The sequence below is a fragment of the Wallemia mellicola genome (genome assembly GCF_000263375.1).
Source record: "Wallemia mellicola CBS 633.66 unplaced genomic scaffold WALSEscaffold_15, whole genome shotgun sequence".
Classification (NCBI taxonomy): domain Eukaryota; kingdom Fungi; phylum Basidiomycota; class Wallemiomycetes; order Wallemiales; family Wallemiaceae; genus Wallemia; species Wallemia mellicola.
Genome location: NW_006531972.1, coordinates 14951 through 26421, shown reverse-complemented (window position 1 = coordinate 26421; position 11471 = coordinate 14951). Strand labels below are relative to the sequence as shown.

Below are 11471 nucleotides of genomic sequence, written 5' to 3'. Positions count from 1 at the left end.
TCGCTTTTACATATTACATTGTTTCCTAGCGCCTACTAGTACAGTCTAATTAATCAGCCATTTATTAGTAACTTCGATACGAAAAGACTTAATGCAGACACGCAAAGAGCTTGATCTGTGTAAGTTATTGACAATAGGACTGTACAGTATGCTCGGTAATTATATTATAGTACAATATAGATATTTATTTTATCATTGTTTCACCGTGTCTGATATGCACAATTCGGGTGAAATTTGGAAAATCTGGTTAGACTCAGATCGATTAGGATATCTGGCTTGGAATATGATGGAAGGAAATTTGTTACAGGCGAATTTTCCCGTCTTCATACCAGTCAATAAGTGCGTCATGCCTCAGAAAAATTGTATGGCAATACACTCAATCAAAAGTTTCCATTTGTACAATTATGAGTATTTAGAATGCTGAGAATAGTTTGCAGCAGCTATTTTATCGTAGAACTGCTTGTTATTTTCCTTATCAAGTATATCGTCTTCAAAGGAACAAAAGAACGGTATTGATATATTGATACAAGCTAATCTTACAAAACATCATCTACACTGGAGGAGCAGAGTATCGCCAAAGACTCCCAGTCTACCTCTTCTAACTTTGCTGGCAATTTAGCACCTGCAACAGCCAACTCATCAGCAGCTTCATTGTCGGGATGTTCTTTGAGTTGTTAGAGTAGTAACTGTTAATATATAACACTCACTGTTATGTCCCTTGACCCAATGTATCTTAATAGACGCTGTGTGATTATCATACAGAGCATAGAGGTATTTGATCATATCGATATTCTTTATTGGCTCATTTGGATTAGACGAGCTCTTGAAGTTACGTTTCTCATATCCCTGCCTCCATTTGGTAAGACCTGAAGTACGATTCAGTTACGTATTCGCGATTACTTAGCTAACCAACAGTTTATGGTGTACTCCGAGTCGGAATATATGCTCAAATGCTTTATATTAGCCGGACATCTTTCTAAAGCCCGTATAAATCCCATCATTTCTCCGCGATTGTTCGTTTGGTTTGGTCCCGGCACTTTTTCAGCGAGGTTTCTAATACTAGTGAGTGTGTAGCTTAATATAATATAGTAGTACATACAATGGGCTACCCTTACCCCAATATACACCACATCCAGCTTTAGGATTCTTCTTCCCGTTGTCTGTACATGCACCGTCGGTATATACAACCGCACTGTCATCATAAATACCAGCGCGTGACATATTATCAGTCAATTTGCCCTTCTTAGTAGGAATATCAGGTCTATCCTCAGCTTTACGCTTCATCGTGTCTGAAGCCTTCTTCTTTGTAGAATCTCGTGCTATGAAATTTAAAGCATCGTCGTAGTTTTCAAATCCTTTAAATACCGCGCCAGGAAATCCAGCAGTCTGTGATTGACACTCTGGCCAGGATTTGTATATACCGGGTTGCTTACCATACTTTACTGCGTACCAATTCTTTTTTGGCATAGTTAACAAATTCTTTATCCTGCCAAACAAAACCGCAGACTTGCTCGTTTCTTATAAACCACCAAGATATGGACTTTGATCATTTAGAAGTGCAGTCCAGCTACAGCTATGGTACAAATAATTTAGAAAATGAGTTAAACTTCAATGATTTACAACTAGAAGATACAGAAAGCCTACAGAAGAGGCTGAACTTGCCACTAGATGATGACGATCTCGTTTTAGACGATTTGAAGGGCGATCTACCTGAGCACGCGTGTAATTATTGTGGTATTCACAATCCAGCATGTGTTGTGAAATGTCAAATATGTCAGAAGTGGTTCTGTAATGCTAGAGGTTCGACTTCCGGCTCACATATCGTCAACCACTTAGTTAGAAGTAAACATAAGCAGGTTATTTTACATCAAGAATCTCCACTTGGAGAAACTCAGCCTGAGTGTTACAACTGTGGTTCAAAGAATGTCTTTATGTTAGGTTTCATTCCAGCCAAATCTGACACCGTCGTCGTACTCCTATGTAGACAGCCATGTGCAGCTATGACAGGTACACGTGATATTGTTTGGGACACCTCACAATGGGCTCCCCTTATAGAAGATCGCAGCTTCCTCACTTGGTTGGTCAAAGTACCGTCAGAGACTGAACAACTCCGCGCAAGACAAATTTCGTACAATCAGATCAATAGACTCGAGGAACTTTGGAAGGATGACCGCGCCGCTACCCTCGAAGACCTCGATAGACCCGGCGTCGACGAAGAACCACAGCCGATTCTCTTACGTTACGAGGATGCCTATCAATACCAGAATATTTTTGGTCCACTTGTTAAAATAGAAGCTGACTTTGATAAGCGCCTTAAGGAATCTCAAAGTCAACCAGATCTTATCGTCCGTTGGGATATTGGTCTCAATCAAAAACGTGTAGCCTGGTTTTCTATGCCAAAGCTAGAATCAGGTGAAGTTAAATTAGCAGTCGGTGATGAACTTCGTTTGAGTTACCGAGGAGATAGAGATTGGTCTGGTATTGGGCATGTTGTCAAGATTCCAAACAACGTATCCGACGAAATTGCTCTTGAATTGCGCAGGCAAGATGGTGTTCCAATTGATATGACACATGGCTTTGAAGCTGAATTCGTCTGGAAGAGTACATCATTCGATCGTATGCAATTGGCAATGAAGACTTTTGCAGTCGACGAGCAATCCGTCAGTGGATACATTTATCACAAGTTACTCGGTCATGATTTGGAGCCACAGGTCGTGCGCACTCAGATGCCAAAGAAGTGAGTTATCGACTTCTTAAGTAACCATTTCTAACTTATTCGACCAAGATTTTCTGCGCCAAATCTTCCAGAACTGAATCATTCACAAATGTATGCAGTCAAAAGTGTTTTACAAAAGCCGTTGAGCTTAATTCAAGTGAGTCTTTGCTAAATGATAAAGTCCTCTTCTAATGAATCTAAAGGGTCCACCAGGTACTGGTAAAACCGTCACATCAGCCTCCGTAGTATACCATCTGTCAAAGATGAACCCTGGACAGGTGCTTGTTTGTGCTCCATCAAACGTTGCGGTTGACCAGCTTTGTGAAAAGATTCATTTAACCGGACTCAAGACCGTCAGATTAACAGCTAAATCAAGGGAAGCAGTAGACTCACCGATTAGTTTCCTTACCTTGCACGAGCAAGTCGCCAACTCAACTCACCATATCGAATTACAAAAGCTTTTCATGTTGAAGAACGAGCAAGGAGAGTTATCTTCATCAGATGAACGTAAGTTCAAGACATTGACACGTGTATGTGAGAAAGAAATTCTCAATGCGGCTGATGTTATATGCTGTACTTGTGTCGGTGCTGGTGATCCAAGACTCAGCAAGTTGAAATTCCGCACTGTCTTGATTGATGAAGCTACACAAGCAGCAGAACCGGAATGTACAATACCATTAATTATGGGATGCAAACAAGCTGTTTTGGTCGGTGATCACCAACAACTGGGTCCTGTTATAATGAACAAGAAGGCCGCAAGGGCTGGTTTAACTCAATCATTATTTGAAAGACTAGTCATGCTCGGTAATAGACCTATTAGATTACAGGTTCAATACCGTATGCATCCTTGCTTGTCTGAATTTCCATCAAACATGTTCTACGAAGGTACTCTTCAAAATGGTGTCACCGCTCCTGAACGTTTGAGAAAGAACGTTGACTTTCCTTGGCCTATTCCAGATACACCAATGTTCTTTTATCAGAACCTTGGTCAAGAGGAAATTTCTTCCTCTGGTACTTCATTCTTGAACAGGTGGGTAGTAAGATTAAGTCTGTATAATTAAATGCTAACGTGATGTATAGAACCGAAGCTAGTAATTGTGAGAAGATCGTAACCAAGTTCTTTAAGGCTGGTGTTGTCCCAGCCCAAATTGGTATTGTTACTCCATATGAGGGTCAACGCTCTTACATTGTGAACTATATGCAATTTAATGGTGCACTCAAAAAGGAACTTTACAATCAAGTCGAAGTCGCTTCAGTGGATGCGTTCCAAGGACGTGAAAAGGATTATATTATATTGTCTTGCGTTCGTTCAAATGAACATCAAGGTATCGGTTTCTTGTCAGATCCACGTCGTCTCAATGTAGCTATGACAAGAGCGAAATATGGTGCCGTCATTCTGGGTAATCCAAAAATCCTTTCTAAACATCCATTATGGCACCACTTGCTTACACACTTTAAAGAGAAAAAGACATTGGTTGAAGGTCCACTTAATAACTTACAAGAGTCAATGATAAGGTTTAACAAACCAAGACAACCGCTGAATAAAGCAACGCTTGATCCATTTTCACGAAGATTTGAGATAAATGCGAGAGAGGCACTTGGTGCAGGTATACCAGCTGCGGCTAGTAATAGAGCATCTAATACAGCCTTCGCTGGTGATACACCAAGTTACGATTTGAATGATATATCTGCTTATAACAATCCAGCTTCTAATTTCGGTGGATTACCACCAACATTTGGTAGAATGATGAAACAAAATGGTGGAGGTTATGCTAATTACGCTAGTTCAGTCTTATCACAAGATCTCAGCAGTGATCTTGGTAGTGTAGCACCATCAATCATATCATCTTCAATTGCATACTCGCAATCTGATAGATTACGTGACGCAGCAGACAATGTAGGAGGATATAAGGATGAAATTCCTGATGATTTACAATCTTCATACTCTGGTGTAACTTCTCAAGCCTTCACTGAGTTTTAGCCTGTAGCTAGTTTATAATGGAGGTGTTTGATTTAATAATCGGTCAACGAGGCGCATCCTGCCAGTCAGCGACACGACTTGGATGAATTATTGATGATGTACTGTAATAGATTTTTGTTGAATTGAATGGATATTGCATTTTAATAGTATGTTCTGCTCTTTTTTCTTGACTATCATTATGAATGCAGTGAGCTCACAAGCCACTAGGCAGATAAACAAATTAAAGGAAGATCTGAGTAAACTAGACGATGAGAACAGTATAGTGTCAAATGCTTTAACTGGTGTGTTTAATATTATCCCTGCACTGCACTGCTGATCATGCCATAGGTCAGATAGCAGCTTCTTTAGCAGCCTTGAATAGAACAATAGACGATTACGAACAACTTTCAAAAGGAGAATTAAACAGCGCTAAGCAGGAGAAAGCAGAGGCGTTAGTTTACATTTCAATTCTGTGCTATATACTAATATATACAGCCGTTGCGCAGATCTACGCAGACAATCTAAATCCCTTAGACAACACTTTGAAGTATCTAAGAACAAGGCTAGTGAGAGAGCTACGACTACCCTTAGATCTGATCTTATGGCTGGGCAAGACATACGGACACGCAACCAGGATCCACTATTTCAGCCAAACAGAAGTCAATGGGATGACTTCAATATGAGAGAGAATGATTTCGTTAGGAATGCGGATTCACAACTCGACTCCTTCTTGGCTCAGGGTGCCCACATACTGGAGAACTTACGCGATCAACGCAGCTTTCTCAAAGGTACGAAAAGAAGGCTACTTGATGCTGCAAATGGTATAGGATTGGGTAGAACTGCTATTAGTTTTATTGAGAGGCGATCGTGAGTGCTTTATACTTATCAACATTCACGCATTTATTGGTATTTAGGGCAAAAGATATTATTATTTTCTATATTGGAGCAGCTTGCACCCTCCTTATAATGTTTGCTATTTGGTATTACCTCGGCTAGATGATACGATACCAACTTTATGCTAATCTTCTATAAATGCATACTTAATACCAATAATTTAGCTACAATTAGAATGAGACAACTTTGTTCTTCGGCTGGACCGGTCTAGGTGTCATTTTCTTGATTTCCTTTTCTTTCTTTTCTATGTCAGTCTTGCGGGAAGAAAGTACGTGGAAATCATCCTCATCTGCATTCCCACCGATAGTTCCAGTACCAATAACAAATGCAGGCTTTTCTTTCTCGGACCGCGTTGGACAATCTTTTGCCAGATGCTCTACTGATTGGCATATTTTGCATTCACCACCACGGGGATATACACCTCTCTCGTTCTTTGAGCATTGACTAGCTAAATGGCCTTTGCCATCACAGATAAAGCAACTAGCAAATGGCAACTCCGGCCCATTCTTAGGCTTTGGCTTGCGACACATTTTCAACGAATGTTGCGTTGAACCACATCTGTAACACAAAGTTGTCTTATCTGTTTGAGGGCACTTATCGACTGAGTGACCTTTTTGTCTGCATCCGTAGCAAATTGTGTCAAATTGTCGTTGATTTATGCGCTCTTCACGTCGTTTATTCGATCTGTGTTCTGTATATTGTTAGTTTTGCTAACAGAGGTTGAAAAGCATTTACTTTTAATAGCAGCTGTCTTCTCAAGTTTTGCTTTCTTCTTCTCAGACCTTTCGGGTTTCTCTGGCTTATCTGGGATGTCTTCTCCATTCTTCTCTGCTTCTTCCCGCTCTGCAGCTTTCTTGTACTTCTTTGCTGACTTTCGTATTCTCTTTTTCTTGGCTGGTGCATCTGAATTTCCCTCTGTAGGCTCAGCTGAGACGTTAGGTGGTTGTTGAGGTTCTTCCGGTTCATTAGTGGAAGGAAAACCAGCTTCTAAGTAGGTCCTTTTACGTCCAATATTTGTTACTCTCGTCCTATGTATAGTTATTAGTGTATATTACTATACAAAAGGCTTCTCACATTTCACTGATGGTCGTTTAATATCAACAACCAAGTCTGGTGAATGTCTAGGGATAGCAGATCGCACAACGAAGAATACGATGAGAACTCTGATGATTCTGATATCTTAGACGCAGACGACGGCGATTTTGATCAAACGAATAGCAAATCAAAGCAGAAAGAAGTTCGTTCTAATCTCCGTCCTATGACTTTATCTTTAACATACACAATAGACGGGTTATAGCTGGGAATCTGAATACAAACGTAGTTGGGACGTCGTCGCAGAGGATGAATCCGGTTCGTTGACGACATCCGTCAATGCTTTCATCGAGCGAAACAAACGGCGAAGAAGACACGGCGGCATACCTATACAAAGGGCTATTATTAGACACAATCTACTCGTTTTAGATCTCAGTTTAGCAATGTCAGACAGGGATATGCGTCCAAATAGGTTCTTACTTAGTTTAGAATATGCGAGAGAGTACGTGAAGGAATATTTCGATCAAAATCCAATCGGACAAATGGGTGCGATAGGTATGAGATCTGGTGTAGCTGAATGGATATGCAAAATGTCCGGTAGTCAACATGATTTGGTTAAAAGTCTTCAAAATAAGAACAAATTAGAGCCAAATGGTGAACCATCATTACAAAACGCTTTAGAGATGGCTAGAGCTTCTATGGCGTGAGTAATATCTTCAATTTGATTCTTTGATTAACGTTATCAGACATCTACCAACACATGCATCACGTGAAATTGTCGTTGTCTTTGGTAGTTTAACAACATGCGACCCTGGAAATATTCATGATACACTCAGAGCTCTTATAAGAGATAAAATTCGCGTTAATATAATCTCATTAGCTGCTGAAGTTAGAATTTTACGCGAAGTAGCAGAGAAAACAGGTGGTTAGTTTGTCAAATGCTGTTAATTGGTTACTAACAAACCGTAGGAACATTATCTGTTGCTTTGGATGAAGGTCATTATAAAGACGTTCTATTTGAGACAGTACCACCACCTGCAGTACACACAGCCAAGGCTTTAAATACAGTCGAGCAAGGTGGTGGGTCAGTGGATGAATCTGATCTAATGCAAATGGGATTTGCTGTAAGGTTGCCCTACACAGCGCCTCTGACGCTATGTGCATGCCACTCGGAATTGCGAAGGCAAGGCTATATTTGTCCAAGGTGCGGTAGTAAGCTATGCGATATACCAACGGATTGTGCCGTTTGTGATTTGGTCGTTGTATCAAGTCCGCACCTTGCACGATCTTACCATCACTTATTCCCTGTACCAGACTGGGCAGTAGTGTAAGTTATAGGTTAAAAACACGTAAATACTCCTTAACTCTCTAGGAACCCACAAGCTATTACTGAAACTAGTGATACCAGATGCTTTGGATGTAGACAAGTATTTCCACCTGTAGCCCAGTCTATGACACTTCCAACGCCGACAGCGGCGACTGTGTCAGCGAATATAAGCGCAACAGGCAGGTATAGATGTCCAAAGTGTATGCATGACTTCTGTAGCGAATGTGATATCTATTGTCACGAAACACTTCATGTTTGTCCAGTGAGTAGGTTATAGATCATCCAGACATATCTAATGAATTATATAGGGATGTCAATAAGTTTATAAGTTATTAAATTGTAAAATTACATTAAATGCATTCTTTAGATGTACAATCATCATCGATAACATAAATGCTCGGCGAATTCTCAATTAATGTACGGAAAATAACGAAGCATTTAAATTATTTACAAGGTGTACAATGTGCTAGAAATCAGGTGTCTACTTTGCTCGCATGCGGACTTGCGATTACCGCATTATTCTACCCGGCATTCGGTGTTCTTTTATGGTCTAAATCAGGCAGGCAGTCATCATTTTGGAATATTTTAGAAGAAAATACTTTAACGAATAGTAACGATTTTAAATCATTGGAATTTAGCTCGATTTGGGATCTCGATGATGCATTCAAGGTTGAACTAGCGAACGTTGCACCAGTTGATATGATAGTTGAGCGTATAATAAGCCCATTTGATCAAACGTACGATGCTTTACTCGAAGAAATTAATGCATTGTCAATATCACGATGTATCCGTTCCTCAGCTGATAAGGAATGTTTGATTTTATCACCAAATTCTGAAAAATACAATCAATCATCTTACACTTTAACTCATTTTCAATCACATCCTTATGCAATTTCAACAATACTCTTTCAACCTTCAGAAGATCACGATCAGTGGTGGTCAAATACACTCTCATCAACAGGGGAATGGTCAGTTGAGAAAGGCTTAAGCACGAGAAAGACCATTTCAGTAAAGGTAAGTTATTTTATTCTTTTGCATAAAATGGCCTGATTTCTTCAATTAGTTACGTGATAATTTGACTGAAAGCGATTGGTCATCTGTTCCTTACATATTCGGTATTGCTTATGCCTTATTTATTATCTACGTGTCAATTTCAGTATCAAGATTAAACCAAGTACATTCGAGGTTCGGATTAGCGATAACCGGTATCGTACAATTATGTGTTTCAACAATAATGTCCATATCATTGTTAGAACTATGTGGATGGAGACTTAGATTACTTCCTTGGACGGTAGTTCCTTTCGTTATTGTCGTCGTTGGTGTAGAAAATATGCTTACTATCACGAGGGCTATTGTCTCGACTTCTATTAGTTTACCTGTTCCAGAAAGAGTTGGTCAAGGTATGGCGAAAGTGGGACCTGTTATTGGTATGACAGTACTTTCTGATTTGACTTTACTGGGTATTGCTGGTTACGTTATTCCGGGAACAATCAGAGAATTCTGTATTTTTGCTTCTGTTGTTAGCGTAATAGACTATTTCTTGCAATCAACTTTCTTTATTACTGTCTTAAGTGTTGATATTCAACGTTTAGAGGTGAGTTTACTAAAACTAGTTATGATGGAATTTGAATTATCGGTAGCTATCTGATCTTATACACCAAGGATTGCAACCATTACCACCAAAAGATGGTAGCATCGACAGTAAGAATGCAGGTGACAACTCACATCCACTGGTTGTTGCAACAAAGGCCGTCTGGAAAGCGCGTTCAACTCGTAACGCAAGTTTGTTAGTTGTAGGTGTTCAAGATCTTTTGTACGACATTTAACGCCTGATTATTAGCTTATATTGGTTATGGGAACTCTGTATTATTTGACAGTACCCTCAAAGCCATTGATACCTTTAGAAGCGTTTAGAAATAGGCCGACAGAACCATCAAACGTATCCAGTAGTTTGGATAATACAATAGAATTATTATGGTCTCAACTGTCGACATCAAATGACCCTTTAAATTTACGTATACAATCACCTACGTTCGTCACAAAATTTTATTCACAGTATCAGATGATGGATGATCAGAAGTATTCAAGATTTTCACCACGGTTTAGAGCTTTATTTTGGATATTGAAGATAGTTGTTTTGCCAATCGGATCTTCACTCATTGCTTTGTATTGCTTGTTATTGTTCTTATTAAAGGACAAAGAACTTCACGAACTACAACGATCGAAGTTAGATGCCGAACAGAGAAAGCAAGAAATTACTCAAGAAAAGCCTAGATTACACGTTGAAGGTTATGCACAAGTTGTTGATAGGAAAGCCGATATCGCTATGGTGGAAACTAGTTCAAAGTTGTTAGTCTATTTGACACTTTTGAATGATGTTGTAGTACACACTAACGAACAATCTTATTACCTCATTTCATCACCAAAGGATAAAGTTACAACTGTAGCTTGCAATGATAACTACGTTGCTACCGGCTTTTCCAGTGGTGAGATTATTCTATGGGATCTTCAAAGTGGATATCCTGAATTGAAAGAACTCAAGAGGCAGGTAGATGTTGGTCATAATAATAGTGTTAGAAGCCTTAAATTCGTTAAAAAAAGTAAGGATTACAAAGAATCCGTACCTTTACGATCACCTTATATGCTTTCAAATGAAGAAACAGAAGAAGCTTTGGTTGCAGTGTTCACAAAAAATTGGGGTTTGTATTGGCCAACTAGTACCTTTGAAGAGTTTTCAATGATAGGTACAACAGAGGATTTTGAAAATGTTTCAGTAATTAGTCTTGAAAATGATCGTATACTATGGAAAAGACAAATGAAAACTTGTCAATATATTATGAGTTATGACTGGCCTTCCCGAGTGGTTACTTTGCTGACAGTTGTTGGGGAAGATGTCAATTCTTATGATAACTTCGTTGATATACTCAAATTGAATTACCAAGGCTCCGAAAAGAACCTTGTTGTATTTCAAACACCAGAAGGATCTGTTAAGTTGATGGAATTTGGAGAGAGCACGGAATGTGAGCAGATAGCAGAATTAGAATCGCTTGATAAACCAATATTGAGGACCAAATTGATACAATCGGCTGAAAACGATGAGTCCGTACAACAATTGTTCGTTGTTAGAAATACACAACATAAAGTCTATATTGATCTCGTTGATATATATTTCGGAGATAGCTGTATTGATTGTGGTGGTACGATGTCGACTACAACTACAAATGTAGCATCAACGTTGGTCCCATCGACTGCTAACAATGCGACACCTATGTTATTGAGGAATCGTTCGAGAAAAAGTGGAAGTGGGAGTGGGAACGGAAATATTGATGGATATCCACTCGCCAATCATGGGTTTTCGCGGCGGGTTAGTGCTGCTGATAAGCGGGATGATCAACCTGGTAAGTCACATTAAACAGTTGAATCAAATAGTGATTAATAAGTTTATGAAGTTGAAGAAAAAAGCTCGCAATGCGTACATACTAAATCACTAATGACATTAGATGCTCGCTTTAATGATTTTGTTGTTTTGCCTTACGAAGACA

General features: G+C 39.4%; 6 protein-coding genes across 6 annotated transcripts; 4 read left to right on the top strand and 2 right to left on the bottom strand.

The window, feature by feature from the left end:
* Window positions 1-148: 148 nt before the first annotated feature.
* WALSEDRAFT_54923 (ribonuclease H-like protein) lies at window positions 149-2944 on the bottom strand. Its single transcript, XM_006959137.1, has 4 exons — window positions 1100-2944; window positions 914-1053; window positions 708-866; window positions 149-664 (listed from the first exon to the last, which is right to left on the bottom strand). Exons 1-4 carry the CDS (start codon window positions 1465-1467, stop codon window positions 537-539), a joined length of 795 nt encoding a protein of 264 aa, XP_006959199.1. The 5' UTR covers window positions 1468-2944; the 3' UTR covers window positions 149-536.
* On the top strand, window positions 1121-4833 carry WALSEDRAFT_54922 (hypothetical protein). Its single transcript, XM_006959136.1, has 6 exons — window positions 1121-1578; window positions 1690-2737; window positions 2786-2873; window positions 2920-3746; window positions 3797-4341; window positions 4423-4833. The coding sequence occupies exons 1-6, from the start codon at window positions 1536-1538 to the stop codon at window positions 4695-4697; spliced, it is 2826 nt and encodes a 941-aa protein (XP_006959198.1). The 5' UTR covers window positions 1121-1535; the 3' UTR covers window positions 4698-4833.
* A 38-nt stretch (window positions 4834-4871) lies between these two features.
* Window positions 4872-5709, top strand: WALSEDRAFT_60786 (hypothetical protein). The gene is made up of 4 exons (XM_006959135.1): window positions 4872-4978; window positions 5025-5127; window positions 5172-5543; window positions 5591-5709. The coding sequence occupies exons 1-4, from the start codon at window positions 4876-4878 to the stop codon at window positions 5670-5672; spliced, it is 660 nt and encodes a 219-aa protein (XP_006959197.1). The 5' UTR covers window positions 4872-4875; the 3' UTR covers window positions 5673-5709.
* WALSEDRAFT_60785 (hypothetical protein) lies at window positions 5698-6592 on the bottom strand. The gene is made up of 2 exons (XM_006959134.1): window positions 6306-6592; window positions 5698-6261 (listed from the first exon to the last, which is right to left on the bottom strand). Exon 2 carries the CDS (start codon window positions 6098-6100, stop codon window positions 5741-5743), a length of 360 nt encoding a protein of 119 aa, XP_006959196.1. The 5' UTR covers window positions 6101-6261; window positions 6306-6592; the 3' UTR covers window positions 5698-5740.
* A 95-nt stretch (window positions 6593-6687) lies between these two features.
* Window positions 6688-8318, top strand: WALSEDRAFT_54919 (TFIIH basal transcription factor complex, subunit SSL1; the record flags this gene model as incomplete). Its single annotated transcript, XM_006959133.1, has 6 exons — window positions 6688-6807; window positions 6857-7305; window positions 7349-7527; window positions 7572-7929; window positions 7975-8191; window positions 8238-8318. 6 exons carry the CDS (start codon window positions 6688-6690, stop codon window positions 8247-8249), a joined length of 1335 nt encoding a protein of 444 aa, XP_006959195.1. The 3' UTR covers window positions 8250-8318.
* A 4-nt stretch (window positions 8319-8322) lies between these two features.
* On the top strand, window positions 8323-11341 carry WALSEDRAFT_29363 (hypothetical protein; the record flags this gene model as incomplete). The annotated part of the gene is made up of 4 exons (XM_006959132.1): window positions 8323-8943; window positions 8993-9523; window positions 9570-9722; window positions 9770-11341. The coding sequence occupies 4 exons, from the start codon at window positions 8323-8325 to the stop codon at window positions 11339-11341; spliced, it is 2877 nt and encodes a 958-aa protein (XP_006959194.1).
* Window positions 11342-11471: the final 130 nt, after the last annotated feature.